The sequence below is a fragment of the Penicillium cosmopolitanum genome (genome assembly GCF_028827165.1).
Source record: "Penicillium cosmopolitanum strain IBT 29677 chromosome Unknown utg000008l:1.0-4398992.0:1.0-4402845.0, whole genome shotgun sequence".
Classification (NCBI taxonomy): Eukaryota; Fungi; Ascomycota; class Eurotiomycetes; order Eurotiales; family Aspergillaceae; genus Penicillium; species Penicillium cosmopolitanum.
This window is the reverse complement of record NW_026622678.1, coordinates 2,430,873-2,446,676: the sequence shown is the minus strand read 5'-3', so window position 1 is coordinate 2,446,676 and position 15,804 is coordinate 2,430,873. Positions and strand designations below refer to the sequence as shown.

Sequence of the window (15,804 nt, the reverse complement as noted above, 5' to 3'; positions counted from 1 at the left end):
AATAACTACTCCAGCCCTGGCTGGAAGTAATAATATATGACTACTACTATACTTTTGCCACTTGCCAGCTGGCAAGGCAACCTTGGAACCTAGTACTACCCCGCAGACTTCAAGTTACACATCCGCGCCCGGTTGGCATCCCACGCGGGATACCCCACCTGGAAATTAAGGTCGGGTTCAAGTTTCAATAATTCAAATTTACAAAACACGTCGCTGACCATATCAGTAAGTTTGTTTATTCGCTGCGGTCAAGTCAGTCGTTCACCTGATCATATATTGATTAAACCGACTATATGACACCCTTCCGAGTATACCTAGTACCTACGACTAGACCTGTGCAAACTGGTTCCTGCGGGCTTTGATCTCGTCAAAAAGCCCGTCTGCCAAGAACCCACGGGCCCTATTATCAAAGCCCAGTAGAGCCCGCGGGCTTTTATATCAGGACCCGAAAGCCCGTAGAAAACCCGTCTCTGCATTAAATATGACACCTTACTACGTTGGGCCTCTTTCGGAGGTAAATAAAATAATGAATATTTCCTTTGTAATCATTCCGGTTTCCTTTGTGTATGAAACACCGCCCGATTGATACTATTTCTATACCCTTTTAAGCTTCAACTTCTGCAGACGAGAGGGTATAATCAAGCTCTTTTACTCTTTGTTATGAGCTTTTGATCATTACCACAAACTACTATGGGGTAAAAGGTATAAGAATCAGGTGTAAATCACTATTCCTCTATTATATCTTGAAATCTAACCTTAAATTTATAATTATGGCACCAGAAGCAACTGGTAAATGGTAATCTATCTAAGAACCTAAATTTATTTGGTGTCTTTATAGTCTGCGTTAATCGATTAGTCAATAGGATCCTCTTGATGATCAGAACTTCCAGATTATCTGTCTAATCTCTGGCATTAATACAGTACGCTGTAATATATGCTTTAAAGATTCTGATGCTTATGATATAGTAGGGAATAAGTATTGATTTGATATTGAATCTGCTGACTTAAATATTGAATAGGTTCTAACAATAATGATTAGAGATGCCTGGGACTTTTGTCAAATTATTAAATGGTCTGATTAATTCTGGGTCGATTATGCGGAATATAACTATTAATTTCGTATTGAATTAGTAAGTACAGTAGTAGATCTAGTAAGATACTTTAATGCATCTGTAAAGGCTTATACTGCGGCGTTTAATCTGAATAAGAGAGTATCTCAGCTTTCGGTACGTATTTTGCTAGAGATTCAGTAGGGTTTTAATAACGATTTCTTACCAGAAATATCTTCTCCGATATCAGCAAATTATAAACGGTCGAATAGAGATTAATTCGCAAATTATTCCTCTGCCTTAGCCAGGGATAGGTACTACCACGATTACTTATATACAATAGGAAGATTTTCGAGTCAGATCATTCCTACGGCTTACCTTTAGTGATAAAGTATATTATACATAGGAGGCAGCAAAAAAGGAACTTTTTATCGGATGTAACGGACCTAATTACTATAGACTATCCCCTAGCTCTAACTGGTCTAGTTTTACAAAGCTTTCTAATTTGACTTACTAATCTATTCTGATATTCGAAAGAAAATATATCAAAGATATATTTTTGACAGCGTAGTAGATAGAATTCATTGTTTTTTCTGATTCTCCTTCACTAGCAAAAAGCTTACAGGCTTTTTACAGAAAACCCGTAGGAAATCCGTAGGAAACCTATAGGTAACCTGTAAAAGCCCGTAAAAAGTTTGTTATTAGGTAGCGCTAAGTTAACTTATGGTAAGTAAAGCTATACTAGTTTATAAATTAAGTAACTTTATTGGCCAGCCTCTTTTAGTATATAGCTCGGACCTTTTTATAGTATGCCCTACAAGAACTATACCTTGAGACCCCCTATTATAGGGGGATTTCCTACCTTTTTGATACAGAATAGTATTCATTCTTTAAAATATCCCAACCCTTATCATCCTAGACATTTGATACTAGTATATCATTTCTTTATAATAACCCTTATCAGTCCTTTGATTATACGGATATAATATCAGTTGATCAGTCATCTAGTACCGCTTTGATTCAAAGAGCTCCTTTGACACTAGAGCGAGCCAGAATCGGGGCCCTTTCATTATATATTCTATATCTTATAGAAGATCGTGAGGCATTTGTTCAATGGTAGATATCTATAAATTATAGCGATAAAGATTGCCTTAGTAGGCAGAAACCCTATAATTAGGAGTCAAAGACAACATCAGCAAAATGGCATAACTTCCGTTAGGTAGCCTATCAAGATACTGGATTGCCAAAGGTTGTCTGTAAGATATATAGATTAGTTCTGGAATACCCTAAGTAGCTGCTAAAGAAGGTAGGAAATAGCACATCTACCCTCGGTCGTTATTTAAAATCAGATTACCATTAGCGCTACCTTGACCGAAGTACCCAACCGAAAGCAACTTAACCTAGCATCTCTTATATATTTCAGGAGCTAGTAAAGTACCTCTACTTATTTACTCCTGATTTACTATCTAATCCATAGCTCTTTATATAATAGAAAACAAAAGGCTATAAAAGACAGGTCTTTACAACTCCGAGATAGTATAACACCCTCTTAAAGTTTGTTGCTATGTCAAAATTACCCTTTTGCATCATCGAGCATCCTGATTTCTAGGCTATAATAAATTATACTTAATTATCTACCGTTCCGGTCTCCTTTCCCGATCGAACAACTTTAAAACGCTATCTTGATAGTGTTTTAGAAACAACATAAGATTTAATTATCAACTCCTTGCCGAGGAATATCAAGATCTTAATTACCCTCGATTACTAGACGTCTCCTTTTCAGCAGGCATTTATAGCAGTTACTAGGTATTTCTTTAATAATTCCTAGGCCTTCCGAGAGATCCTATTAGCCTTTGAACCTCTGACAGAGTCCTATACTAGAGTATATCTTAGAAAGGTATTGGCTAATATACTCTAAAGATACGGGATTTCCCAAAGAATCCTAGGAGTTACAACCGATAATACCTCGAATAATATTACTCTTATAAAATATATTCAGGATATTGACTTAAATCAAGATCTATATCTTACCAGAATCCCTTGCATTGCGCATATAATACAGCTTTGTTTGATTAGTCTTTTAAAAGATCTAAAGCTTTAACCAAGCAACAAAATTACCGAAAAGACTTAGACGGATTTGCAAACAAAATCGATTAAATACTTAGAGCAAAATAGAATTATCAATACCCTAAAAAAGGTTGCTTTATTACCCCTATTTCTATTTCCTTTTACTTTTTACTAATATCTTCTTTTAAGATCCGAGCTTTTGCAGTATTTATTCATACAAGCCCGCAGCGCCGAAAGGCCTTTAAGGATATTCAAGAAGCTAATCAAAAGCTACTACTAATTCAAGATGTTCGAACACACTAGAATTCAACGTTCCTAATACTTTCGCGTACAAAACGACTCAAAGAAACTATTGATTTATACTGTGATCAACAAAGCTAATCTAAATTTCAGTTAACGCCAAGCCAGTAGCAACAAATCAACTATCTTCTTTGTCTTACAAAACCTTTTTTTAATTTTACAAATACTCTATCAAAGTCCAAAACTGCTACGATTCACCAGGTATTTAATATCTATAACATACTCAATGAGCATTTACAGAAATCAATACTTCGTTTAGCGAGTAAGCAAGTTCTGTAGAAGAAAACTGTTCTTAAGGCTCTCAAAGTCAGTTATAAAAAGCTTTATAGATACTATCGCCGGACGATTAATTTACAGAGAAATATCTATACAATTAGTACGATTTTGGCCCCTTCTTATAAGCTTCAGTATTTTTCTGGGCCGATATAGGATATCTACCAGCGGTAAAAATACTATTCTGTCATACAAGAAAGGTTCCGGGACTATTCTATAAATCAGGATTCATCTATACAGCCAAAGAAACAGCCAGCAATCTAAGTCTCGTCTTTATCTAAGCTATTACGCTACCAGAATCCCCAAGGAATTCCTTATAAATCGACAGAGCTTAAAAACTATCTCCGAAATAGTATAGCTAATATCGATCCTCTTCTTTATTAGCAAGAACACCATCAAGAGTATCCCGTTCTTGCTCGAATCGCCCGTAATACACTAGCAATCCCAGCAACAGGAGCAGGAGTTGAACAAATGTTTAATTATGCTCAAGATATCTGCCATTATCGACATAGATCTCTAAAGGAGAGTACTATCAGCAATCTTATAATATATATATATACATCTAATTTTAAATCGAAAGCAGATCTTAAGTAATATACCTGTGAATTAGCAGGGATTACTTCTTCAGAGTTCCAGATTAATAAAGCCTTTGATCTAGAGAGTCTTATTAGCGATAATGAGGCTTCTTAAATTAATTATCAGAATCAGAATAAACAAATCCAGGATAAACAACTTCAGGATAAGCAACTCCGGTATAGAATAGCGGCTATTTCCCCCTTTAATCCCCCTATTTCTTTAATCAACCATGCACCTAAGCAGCGAAGAACTAGTATATACTCACTTTTATCTTCTGATGATGATGATCAACTTCCTGATTCTTCTTTTATTCGATCATTAAAGCGAACTCGCAAAGCTCCAAAGTTTTACGAGGATTAGAAACAGAATAATCAATCAATTAATTAAATTCTTTTTAAAGAATACTGAATATAATTCTTGCTTTCAAAGAGGCTACAAAGCACCTCCTTTTCTCGCTTAATTCAGTACAGAGCAGAGACAGCTTAAATTACCAAAGATTTATACAATATTATACGCTAGCCTCCTATAGCTAGCGTAAAAGCCCGCGGGAACCCGCGGGCTTTGATATTGCAAAAAAAGTCCAATTCCCGCGAGCCCGCGGGCTTTGCACAGGTCTACCTACGACCATAGGGTGTGGAGAACAGGGCTTCCCGTCCGCTCAGCCGTACTTAAGCCGCACGCAAAATGCCAATGCTTGCCAATCGTTCTGTCTAGCCTAGTGGAGAAATGCCTGATCGCCGCTTGGCGGTCGCGCGACTTTAGGGTGATTAGAGTGAGTGAACAGCAGACGGGGTGAGAACTTACTGAGAATCACCCCAGGTCGCGCGGCCGCCTTTCTTTTTACCCTAACTGAGTGGATATGTTGATTGATAAGTGATACTTCGGTGTTCATATTATTGAGTGGAGTTGATTGTGTGTTGTTGTAATGTATGTAAGATACTTGTAGTACGCAGTAGAAGTTATTGCTAGTGCCGTGCTGTATAACGCTTAATACTAGGTCTGTTTCATAAATTCATAACCTCGTTTAACCTGTTTGATAATTTCTACCGGCTCAATATTCGGAAAATTCAAAATGAGTCCGACGATGGTCGACACGGCTTCCCTATACTCCCTCGGCTCTGTGGGAATCTGGACCGCACGGCATGTGGTATGACTCGATAGCTGAAAGTATAATAATAGATATCTCGAATACTGAGCTATTAATGAGAAGCCTCGAGAACCGGCCCAGCCGATGCAAGAAACTGCAGCCACCTCGGATGCAGCGGCGCCTCGAAGCGCGAGAACATCAACGCGATGTGCTCGTAGGAGACCGGCTCGGACAGGGATGCATCGAAACTTTCGAACGACACTGTGTCAAGTTCATTATCGTTAGCCTGTGGCACTAGCAAGTTGTGGTTATGCCAGGATAGGGCAGGCTGGGAACTTACAAGTAAGCAGCCTCGCCTGCGTCCAGATGGTCCCAAAATGCTTGAGCTGCAGATGAAGCACGGTGATGTCATGGTCGATACTCGAGCGGAGACTGTCATCAAGCGGCGGCCCCGATTTCCTGTGCAGACCGAGGAAGATGAGTGCTGTGAAAATGGTGAACGTGATAGCTGGGTCCACCGTGAGACAAAATGCGCTATCCCACTGGCCCGCCAGCGTGGCAATGTCCTGGCATGCCTCGAGAATTCGCTGCCAACTTGATACCCAGTCGTCTGCTCGTCTCTGACCGCAGTCCACGATGGAGACAAGCAGCTGCGCCATTCGCAGATGGAATACAGTGATAAGCCTGGCGTGGTGGTCGACCGGGGTCTCGTTTGAGAACGCGTTACGCCGCGGGTTAAGCCAGCCGGGTGGGAGGGCGACACGGAGTGTAGTCAGCTGGCGTTCGACCTTGGCGAGTTGCGCCAGTATCCCGGCTCGCCATTGCAGCATGTGCATGCGGAGGACGATGCCGGCCTGACGCATGGTGGCGATTGTGACGTTGTGAATGTTATCCAGCAAGGTCTCTGGGTCTGATGTGATTGCTGGGAGAAGTTCAGATAGACCGTCCGAGTTGGGAGGTAGGAGGATTCCCTGGGAGGCACTCTTTGTCTCGCTGAAGGTAAAGAAGGTGTTGATGACGGTATCGTCAATTTGATACGGTGTCCCTAAGGCGAGATTGGAGTATGTGTCGAGTCGGTAGATACACCACCATAGCGCCCGCCATTCCTGGATATCTTCATCGCTCACCATGCTCCAGTCAGGGTAGAGCAGGCGGATATGGTCGATTCGGTCCAGGCCAATACGATAGGCCATGCGCGTTACCCTACCAATGCGCAACCAGGAGTGGTGGCCTGGGAATTGATGGAACTCGTAAAAGGCCAATATGATGGCCTTGCGGAACTGGTCAAGGGATAGAGCGTCTCCGATCAAATCATCTTCTAACAGGCTCGAGCTGAGGAGTGAGTCCAGCCCTGCGTCTAGATCTGGTCCGCCATCACACCCGGCAAACCGGGTCAGCTTTGTGGCAATAATGGCCATGGTCGTGATGAGATCCTGACTACATAGGGAGTCCCGGTAGCGGCGGAGAAATCGCTCCTTTGAGAAAATAGGATTTGCATCCCGAGCAATATCGAAGAAGACCCCAATGCTACAGTAGTAGTACAAAAGCGTATCAGCTTAGCTCGGGCGAATGAGAAGAGGTACTTACAGATATTCCTCCTCCTGCGAGGAGAAGTGCAAGTAACTGGAGCACGAGGGGCTGGTGCTGGCGGGTTGCGGAGGAACTCCATGGGTCGAATCCTGCGAGACTGGATCCGCGGGGGTGGGGAGGAAGCCTGTCGGGGAAAGCACTAGGTCAGGCTCTGGAAGTGTGGCACTGCTGTCCGGGGCTGCCTGACAAGGAGCATGATTAGTTTCTCAGTGCCCACTGGAGGGGGATAGTCGACCTACCCGACGGAGTGCGGGACTTGGATCGGCGAGTGGCATAATGCGAGCCACGAGGCGGACCAGGCCTTCGTTTTGCTAGTGTATAGGTGCATATCTTTCCCAGGTCGAAGCAACGAGAACAGGTCGGTCTCGCAAGGTTGCCTGCGGACGTTTAGTGAACGAGAATCTCAGATTATTGGCCTGCCCTAGCGTACACTTGACCTTCTTACTGCGCACAGAGCTTAGCGGGAGAACTTGATGGAGTTTCGGGGGAGAGTGGGTTACCGGATGCACCTATCGCACACCCTCAATGGCATTGCTTTGGGCTCCAGACTCGGCGGACTATGCGAGAGCAGTCTAAGATAGGAGTCACTAGCGCTCGGGGGAAAGAGATACGAGCTTGATGGATGTTTCAAAGATGATTACCGAAGCACAAGTTCAATTATGGCAAATTCTGCAAGTTCAATCACTCGGCGACGGACCCCTACAACGTAGACTGGGTCTGGAGCTAGCCATCTTCACGTCATCCAGTGGGCCCAAGTTTCTCCGCGGCATGTCTTTTTCACCAATCAAAACCCTTCATAAACCATCTCCCGTCCCCGACCAATCGACTGCTTCAAAGACCCCAGCTTGAATTCGCGGTACAGGAACACGTTCTGCGCAGCTTCGTCAGTGGTTAATTAGTCCACACGGGGAGACGACTTACTAGTAGCCTTAGGGGCAAAAGCATGAAGATCAGGCGAAGCATCTGCGCCCTCCCCCCTTCCCAGATCTCCGGTCCAGCGCGTCGCCTCACCAGCTTGTCGACAATCGACGCCGCATACACGTTCGCCTGCATTCCCTTCGCATTGCCCTGGTACTTGATCTTTTCAATCGTACCTTTGATTGGGAGATAAATCGAGTCCTCTGGCGCGTAGAGGCCGTGGTGAAGGATGTTGCTTTGCACAAACCCTGTCACGATTTCGATCACCTCAATCCCTAGCGGTTTCACCTCCTGTACTTTAATTAGAACGATGCCTTCCAACTACGGGTCGTGTGCTTACCAGTCGAAGGGTCCTCGAATACTGACTGAGCGCTGCCTTGGACGCATTGTATGCGCTCTGCCACACGACTGGGATGTTCCGTGTAACGCTTCCAATCTGCACAATGTGTCCTCGTGGTGACTGGCGCAGAAGGGACAGGAAGATCTGGCACAAGCGCATAACAGCAAAAACATTGACTTGGAAAAGTGCTACAACTTCGTCCATCTCCAAGTCCATCGCCATCCCTGCATAGTGCGTTCCCGCATTGTTGACTAGATAGTCCAGGTGCCCGCCTGTTTCTTTCACAACAACGTCTTTTAACCGTGTAATGCTTTCTGGATCGCTCAGTTCAAGCGCCAAGGCTCTGATGTTGCTATGTTTGCTTGTGAGCTCGTTGAGAGACTCGGTGCGGCGTGCCGTGGCGAGAACAGTGACACCTCTGCTTGCAAAGGCTATTGCAAGCTCTTTGCCGATTCCACTGCTGCACCCGGTAATAAGTGCGAAGGAATCACGGTCCGTCATGATGTGGTTGATGTGTGTAGCGAGGCCCTGGTGTTTGTTTTTGATGGTCTTGGGAGTTATCGAATAGAAGCACATATATTTGGGTGCGATTGATACTCGATCGACAGACACTAAATATTTATAATATTTTACCTCAACCCAGGCTGAGTTTCTCCGAGCATAAGTCTTTCGTGTCCATTACGGGATCAATACATAGTCATACCGAGGCAGAAACGAATTCTTGGTTGAGGCAGGTACACGTGGAGCGACATGATGCAGCGAGTCTGGGACACACGGCCTGGAGTTCTCCGTAGACTAGCGAGCAATGTGGTCCCCAGGTCATTCGTCCAGTAGGAAGCTGTCTTTCTGAACATGATATACCTCGCCTATTTGCGACTAGCGTAGCAAGATAGGCAGCAAGTGATTACGATATCATGGCGGCTGCTGGTAGAGATACCTTCACATGGTTCGATGCTACACTCTCTCGACCCCTCCGGGCTGTATTTGAGACCAATCGTTGCTAAACAAGGACAGCATTGTTTGTTGCCAATTGTTCTTGGCAAATCCTGATTCAAGTAACAAATCCCCGGAGACTGTCATTCTCTCGCGATGGATTCCCACCTCATCTGGCTCGCCAGCCTCGCCCTCGCGGGCTAGGGCACTGAACTGCAAGACCCCAGTTACGATGTTTCCTGGACTTAGTGGCACAATAAAGATGATAAAAGAAGTCCAAGCCGGCAATTTCACTGAGTATATTGCCTCCCTGCACGAAACCCACGGGCCCACCTTCAAAGAAAAGATGATTGGAAACAATCTCATCTCGACCATCGATCCCGCAAACATTAAGGCCCTGTTAGCTACTCAGTTTAATGACTTTGGATTGGGGATTCACCACCGACAATTCTATCCTCTCCTGGGTGATGGTATATTCACCCTTGATGGCAAGGGATGGTCATATATGCGGGCAATGATCAGGCCTCAGTTCGCGTGAGAGCAGGTATGCAAAAGCCATTTTATCCACGCCGAAATCAGATTTAACAAAATTGGACGACTAGATTGTGGACCTCGCCCTTTACGACCGACACGTCGTGCAAATGATCAATGTCCTCCCCCGCGACCACTCAAGTTTTCGACATCCGGAAGCTCTTCTACCTCCTCACCATCGACACCGCAGCCGAGTTCAACTTTGGAGAATCCACGGGATTCCTGTACACCCACGGGAGCCACACTGCATCAACAGTCATCGGCAGCCCTGCGGGCTTCGCCGAAGCATTCAACACCAGCGAGGAGTTTCTGCTACGCCGCGGCCTCGCGCAGCGGTTCTACTGGACAATCAACCCGTCCAAGTTCCGTGACGCAAACGCCAAAGTCCAGGAAGTCGTGAACCACTACGTGCATCTTGCGCTGCAGCCCAAACACGCCAGCAAGGCCCAGCAAGTCGGCCATGGACATCGCCAGTGGCGCTATGTGTTCCTCGAGGCGCTGGTGTCTGGAACCGATGATCCCAAGCTCATCCGTGACAACCTGCTCAATGTCCTTCTTGCGGGGCGGGACACGACAGCTAGCCTGCTCAGCTCGGTCTTCTACTTCCTTGCGCGCAATATGTGGGTTTGGGAGAAGCTGCGCAGGGAGGTAGTGGGCGAATTCGGCGATTGCCACAGACGGGGAACGAAATCACGCATGCGAGGGTGAAGCACCTTACTTATTTACGTTATGTTCTGAATGAGAGTGAGTCTGTTGTCCTTAATCCTAAGCGTCAGCTAGGCTGACCCTGCTAGCGCTCCGACTGCTCCCACCAGTCCCAGTGAACTTCCGGCAGGCCCTCAAAGATACATTCCTGCCGGCTGGAGGAGGCCAAACTCGCAATGCAGCCATATATATTGAGAAAGGTGACATAGTCGGATATAATGTTTACGCAATGCACCGCAGAACCGACATCTGGGGTGCCGACGTCCACACGTTTCGGCCTGAGCGATGGGCGGAAAACCCGCCACGGGCATTGGAGTTTCTGCCATTCAATGGGGGTCCTCGATTTTGCTTATGACGTGAGTCTCCCTTCTCTGGATTATATCACAGGTCCGTGATGGCTGACGTGTACAACAGAGCAATACGCGCTGGTAGAGGCTAGTTACACCACTATTCGGCTGTTGCAAAAATTCGATACCCTGGAGACTGTGGAGGTGGATCAGTTTGCAGAGCCGCGACTGCAGCCAAATCTGGTGCTGGCTCATCGCGATGGGGTCCATGTGAGGCTTTACTCTTCTACCAAAGCTGCCAGGGAAAGGGTGGCTTGAACGCGGTGCTCGCAGAGTCACTGTGAAGTTTCGTAGCAGTATAGGCTTTATAATTTCGGGATATTACACCGGATACGCCAGGGTATGCCGAGAACGAATAACTGATTGTTTGAGATAGCCATATTACTAGTAATCAATCTTCACGGTAGGACTTACAGGATAAACCCAGCTAATCTTGCCCTTAATGCGCTCCTCCCAGGCACATAGTCCAGCACTTGACCCTTGCGAAACCCCGGCGCCATCACATACTTCATGAACAAGACTTCGATCGTGTGCGGCACCGACAGGTACCGCGAAAGCAAATAATAGCAGGGGTTTTGCCACGCGTGCATCCTCGTCTCAAGCCCAGACTTCGCAACGTCCCCTTCAAGCGAGCACACAGAGCTCATCCGGACAGCCTGGTACTTCTCAAAGATCCCTGTTAGCACCTTAGCACTGGGCACCCGACTCCCAGACGCTGCTCGAACAGCCTTCCGCAGGCTATTGCACAGCACCACGATATCCTGGATCCCATGGTTAAACCCCAGACCCAAATGCGTGGTCATCTTGTGGCACGCATCACCGACAAGCACAATCCGCCCGAAGCTCCAGTGCTTAACAATTCCCTCATCCAGATTCGTCAGCCCCGCCCCCAACATCCGAGGCCAGACATCCTTGACCTGTAACGTCTGCGTTAGCGGAAACTCGGCAAACTCTGCCGCGACCGCGTCGACGTCCTTTTGCGTGTAACAGGTCCGCTCGCTCGTTGGCCTCGGTAGCTGCTTATACAGGAAGAACCACCCGCGTTCCGGCCCGCTAAAGTACATGATCGCCTTCCCCTTCGACTGGATATCGTACCCCTGGCCCGCCGGCGACGACGAAGGGAACGACCCGAAGAGGAGCTGGTATGTCGCCGAGTATGGGTGCACAGGGTCCCACGACCGAGTCGCGTTCTCCTTCAGGGCGAGGTCGCGCATTATCTGCCGGGTCTTACTGTAAACGCCGTCGGCGCCGATGATGATCGAGCCGTGGAAAACGCTGCCGTCGGCGCAGGTTGCGATGACGCCGTCGCAGGAGGTTGTTATGTCGGTCAGTTTCTTGTCCGTGAGGATCTTTTCTTTGGCTGCTTCGGGGAGGCCATTGTACATGATTTTGAGGATCTCGGCGCGGTGGAATGCGACTGGGCCGTGGCCGTGACTAGAGAACGAGCCAGATATTAGTCGCAATCTCTAGGGGAGAGTAGTACTTGTGGTGCATCTTTGTACGGAGTAAAGAGAACTCACTATTCACGTATCAGGCCATAGCGATTCCCCTCGGCGAAGACGTGTCCATCAGCCGTAAACGACAGATGATGGTTTAACTCCGCGCCGCGCGGCAGCAAGTTGTCGAGGATGCCAAACTGATGCAGGACGCGCAATGTATGAGGGTGGACGATGAGACTAGCGCCCCTGTCCTCAAAGATTTCCGGCAGGCGCTCAAGGACGACAAAGTCGATGCCGGCTAGATGGAGGGCGTGCGCGGCCGTGAGCCCAATCGGACCTCCGCCTATGACGATGACTTTGAATGTGGTGCTTCGGCTGCTCATTTTGGCCTTGGGTTGCTGATCAGCTAGACTCTGCTCTGTGTGCTAGGTGCGATGTTCTTTTGTACCGTGCAAATTCACGCTGGGGGAGTCATACGGTCTGTTCAGGATGGGCGATCTGGAGGAGAAAGGTCCATGGCGGGTCGAATGGTGCGATTATGGTAATTGCTGAGAGTTTGTTTGGCCCTCGTTCGAGTATCAGAGCCAATGGGCGCTGCTTTTCTGGGGAAGATCCTCCGAAGAAGTTGTACCGAGATGAGCCTAAAGCCTAAATACATCACTGAATGTTTCTCCGCGGGAGTATCTCTTAACGCTTCGAATGCTCCGCTCCAGACATGTAGCGCGAAAGGGTCTGTTGCCCCTGCTTCAAGGATAAGACCGATGAAGCGTCCTCGAAGTGTCCTCCCTGCATCCCAATCGAATATCCCCATCCCGCCCATCACCATGTCCAAACGCGTCTCTGTGATAGTCATCGGCGGTTCGCATGCAGGCCTAGCGGTCAGCCATAAACTGCTGCGCCAAACGCCCAAAGCCGCCATCACGCTGATCAGCCCCTCGGATGAGTACTACTTCAACATCGCCGCGCCCCGCTTTCTCGTCAAGCCCAAAAGCCTGCCCCCCTAGCAAATATTTGTACTCGATCCCGGACGCGTTCCGCGAATATCCCGAGGGCTTCTTCACCTTCGTCAAGGGACTGGTGACCAAGATCGACTACACAACCAAGTCGGTCGCCGTTGTTCTGTCTGCAGGCTCCCCTGCTGCTACTACCGCGTCTTCGTACAATTTCGACTATCTCGTGATCGCGTCTGGCAGTTCGACGCCTGCAACGCTCGGAAAGGAGGGCGTGCGGCTTCCGTTCAAGGTGACGGCGTTCGAGGACTTAAGGAAGGCCATCTATGAGGCGCAAGCAAAGCTGGCAGGTGCTCAGAGGGTTGTAATCGGTGGCGCGGGGCCCCTGGGGGTCGAAATAGCCGGTGAACTGGCCGAAGCGCCAGGCTTCAAGAAGGTCACGCTGGTGTCTCGGTCAAATGTCTTGCTAGAGGGGGCGACTGCGCCTATGCAGCGAACCGCGATGTCGCTTCTGAAGTCGAAAAACGTCGATGTCTTGACGGGGACCACGGTTGAGGGGGCTGAGTACGAATCCCGCACCCAGAAGTGGAAGGTCAAGTTGTCGACTGGGAAAACGTACACTGCTGATGCGTACATCGCGACTACGGGCACCGTTCCGAACAACGAGTTTATCCCAAAGGACTACCTCAATTCCCAGGGCTGGGTCAACGTCGACGAACAGCTTAGAGTCGTCGAGAACGGCGTAAGTCGCAGTGACACGTATGCGATCGGTGACATAACTTGCCATCCATATCGACTGCTCTCGCGAGTCTCTCTTCAGGGACAGACGGTAGCATCGAATATTACGGCGGCTATTGAGCGGAACTCCCGGATCATGACGTACTCGACGGAAGCGCAGAAGAAGATGATGGTCGTCCCCGTCGGGCAGTCGACGGGGACAGGGCACCTCGGCGGTTGGACCCTGTTTGGATGTCTAGTTTGGTTCTTCAAGGGGAAAGACTTTTTGACTTATGAGGCGCCCAAGTTCTTGCGAGGCCACATGCGATGATTGTATGATGATCGTATTAGATAACTATTCCATGCTATTGAAAGAGTTCAACTGTGATCATATATTTATAGTACTATCTGCATACATCTCTGGTACTTTTCTCCTACCTGGCCTTATTGTCCCCAAAGTCACTGGGCAACTCAGGCCCCCAAACAGACAACGGCCCAACTGGCTCTCTGCGCGTCGGGTTGTTGCAGTTCACAACATCCCCATCAGCGTAATGCTCGATCTTAAATTTGGAGCTGTCATACCAGTAATCGAAAATCTGGCTCCCCAGGACATGCCTTCCGACACCCCAAACGCTCTTCCACCCTTTATTCGCCAGATAATGGTGCCCCAGGAGCTGAGTATCGAAATCGGCCACCTCAAACGAGGTATGATGCACGTACGTCTTGCTCATAGTTGGCGACGCCCGCTGCAGGAAGAACGTATGGTGGTCTGTGTACTCTTCGCCAAGGTCAAGGTGCATAAAGGTCATAACGTCCATTTGGGGGAATTGCGGGAGATTGAGGATATCCGAGTGCACAAAGTTGAAATTGCTAGTGTAAAACTCGAGCTCTGTCTCGAACTCCTTGCACACGTAGCCGTAATGCCCGAGCTTGTGCACCAGGGCCGGCCCATCGCGGTATCGCTGGAACTGTCCCTTGCGTGGTTTATCAAACGGCGTATTGAACGGACCCTGCGAGTCGTGTGTTGCTGTCGGGGTCTTCAACTCGACATCCCGCTCCTTCTGTCCGTACATAATGTAGAGGAATGTCCCATTCGGCCTCGCAAAAGTCACCATCTCGCCGGCCCCGGGCGCCTCGTCCAGCTTCCTGCGCACTGCCCGGCATCGCGGCGGCTTTCTTAAAATTCTCCTCATCCTTGGCGACGTACGCAGCGCCTAGAAAGGTGGATCTCCGCACTGGGCTCTGTGACGCGACGTAGACGTAGGGGTCCCTTCCGTACCCGCGGTAGTAGATTGTGTTGCCCTTGCGCGCAGCCTCGACGAAGCCAAAGTCCTTGGCGAACCTAGTAAAGGCTTCAAGGTCGGCGTGCTCGAAGTAGACGTGGGCTATGCGGCCGAGCTGGACTTTTTGCGGCGAGTTCTTGACCATGGGGATGGTGGATGGAGGGAGGATCCAGTTTTGCCATTTAGATGGGAGGAGGGTGATCATGTCGAGGAGCCAGAGCGACATTCTACTGCGTTTGGGGAGTGTATGTGTGTGTGTGTGTGTAAGAGAGAGAGAGAGAGAGAGAGAAAGAGAGAAATAGAGAGTCAATGTGTCTGAATAGGATAATCACAAGAGTATGCATTGACAGTACAGTATCTCTATCTCCACAAGCTCTTTTATATGTTCGTGATGCTGAATAGGCACTACATCTTGTGAAGACCGAGGCTCTCCGGTCTGGCGTGTAGATTCCTGGGGGATATGACTTGCCGCGGAGGGATACCAATTGAAAGAGGCGGAGGAGAGTGCGCCTCCATTCGGGGCTCAGGTACAGGCGGCTTCAATCGATTCGCGACTAAAAGATCCTCCGAGGAGGATCTCCGCAGTGGATAACATAACCAACCAACTTAAATTTTGGCCTTCTTTTACTACTCGAGCTCCCTTGTCAGTGCCCTTCTCTGATCCGTCCCCATCTACCACTCCACATTCGCACCCCAGAC

The 15,804-nt window shown here is 48.1% G+C and overlaps 9 protein-coding genes across 9 annotated transcripts; 4 read left to right on the top strand and 5 right to left on the bottom strand.

Moving 5' to 3' along the window:
* Positions 1-2,738: 2,738 nt before the first annotated feature.
* N7509_007492 (uncharacterized protein) lies at positions 2,739-4,283 on the top strand (the record flags this gene model as incomplete). Its single annotated transcript, XM_056632129.1, has 7 exons — positions 2,739-2,819; positions 2,878-2,931; positions 3,306-3,404; positions 3,528-3,617; positions 3,696-3,823; positions 3,930-4,041; positions 4,074-4,283. Coding segments are annotated over 7 exons (774 nt in total), but the record flags the coding sequence as incomplete, so codon positions are not given.
* Positions 4,284-5,660: 1,377 nt separating this feature from the next.
* N7509_007491 (transcription factor domain-containing protein) lies at positions 5,661-6,770 on the bottom strand (the record flags this gene model as incomplete). The annotated part of the gene is made up of 1 exon (XM_056632128.1): positions 5,661-6,770. One exon carries the CDS (start codon positions 6,768-6,770, stop codon positions 5,661-5,663), a length of 1,110 nt encoding a protein of 369 aa, XP_056487679.1.
* Positions 6,771-6,935: 165 nt separating this feature from the next.
* N7509_007490 (uncharacterized protein) lies at positions 6,936-7,217 on the bottom strand (the record flags this gene model as incomplete). The annotated part of the gene is made up of 2 exons (XM_056632127.1): positions 6,936-7,124; positions 7,182-7,217. The coding sequence occupies 2 exons, from the start codon at positions 7,215-7,217 to the stop codon at positions 6,936-6,938; spliced, it is 225 nt and encodes a 74-aa protein (XP_056487678.1).
* Positions 7,218-7,726: 509 nt separating this feature from the next.
* Positions 7,727-8,701, bottom strand: N7509_007489 (SDR family oxidoreductase; the record flags this gene model as incomplete). The annotated part of the gene is made up of 3 exons (XM_056632126.1): positions 7,727-7,813; positions 7,864-8,151; positions 8,201-8,701. 3 exons carry the CDS (start codon positions 8,699-8,701, stop codon positions 7,727-7,729), a joined length of 876 nt encoding a protein of 291 aa, XP_056487677.1.
* A 413-nt stretch (positions 8,702-9,114) lies between these two features.
* N7509_007488 (uncharacterized protein) lies at positions 9,115-9,671 on the top strand (the record flags this gene model as incomplete). The annotated part of the gene is made up of 2 exons (XM_056632125.1): positions 9,115-9,146; positions 9,215-9,671. The coding sequence occupies 2 exons, from the start codon at positions 9,115-9,117 to the stop codon at positions 9,669-9,671; spliced, it is 489 nt and encodes a 162-aa protein (XP_056487676.1).
* A 110-nt stretch (positions 9,672-9,781) lies between these two features.
* Positions 9,782-10,974, top strand: N7509_007487 (uncharacterized protein; the record flags this gene model as incomplete). Its single annotated transcript, XM_056632124.1, has 4 exons — positions 9,782-10,315; positions 10,342-10,408; positions 10,459-10,704; positions 10,784-10,974. 4 exons carry the CDS (start codon positions 9,782-9,784, stop codon positions 10,972-10,974), a joined length of 1,038 nt encoding a protein of 345 aa, XP_056487675.1.
* Positions 10,975-11,126: 152 nt separating this feature from the next.
* N7509_007486 (FAD-dependent oxidoreductase) lies at positions 11,127-12,538 on the bottom strand (the record flags this gene model as incomplete). The annotated part of the gene is made up of 2 exons (XM_056632123.1): positions 11,127-12,150; positions 12,237-12,538. The coding sequence occupies 2 exons, from the start codon at positions 12,536-12,538 to the stop codon at positions 11,127-11,129; spliced, it is 1,326 nt and encodes a 441-aa protein (XP_056487674.1).
* Positions 12,539-12,916: 378 nt separating this feature from the next.
* On the top strand, positions 12,917-14,153 carry N7509_007485 (NAD(P)/FAD-dependent oxidoreductase; the record flags this gene model as incomplete). Its single annotated transcript, XM_056632122.1, has 2 exons — positions 12,917-13,098; positions 13,160-14,153. The coding sequence occupies 2 exons, from the start codon at positions 12,917-12,919 to the stop codon at positions 14,151-14,153; spliced, it is 1,176 nt and encodes a 391-aa protein (XP_056487673.1).
* Positions 14,154-14,256: 103 nt separating this feature from the next.
* Positions 14,257-15,310, bottom strand: N7509_007484 (uncharacterized protein; the record flags this gene model as incomplete). Its single annotated transcript, XM_056632121.1, has 2 exons — positions 14,257-14,832; positions 14,894-15,310. The coding sequence occupies 2 exons, from the start codon at positions 15,308-15,310 to the stop codon at positions 14,257-14,259; spliced, it is 993 nt and encodes a 330-aa protein (XP_056487672.1).
* Between the last annotated feature and the right edge of the window lie 494 nt (positions 15,311-15,804).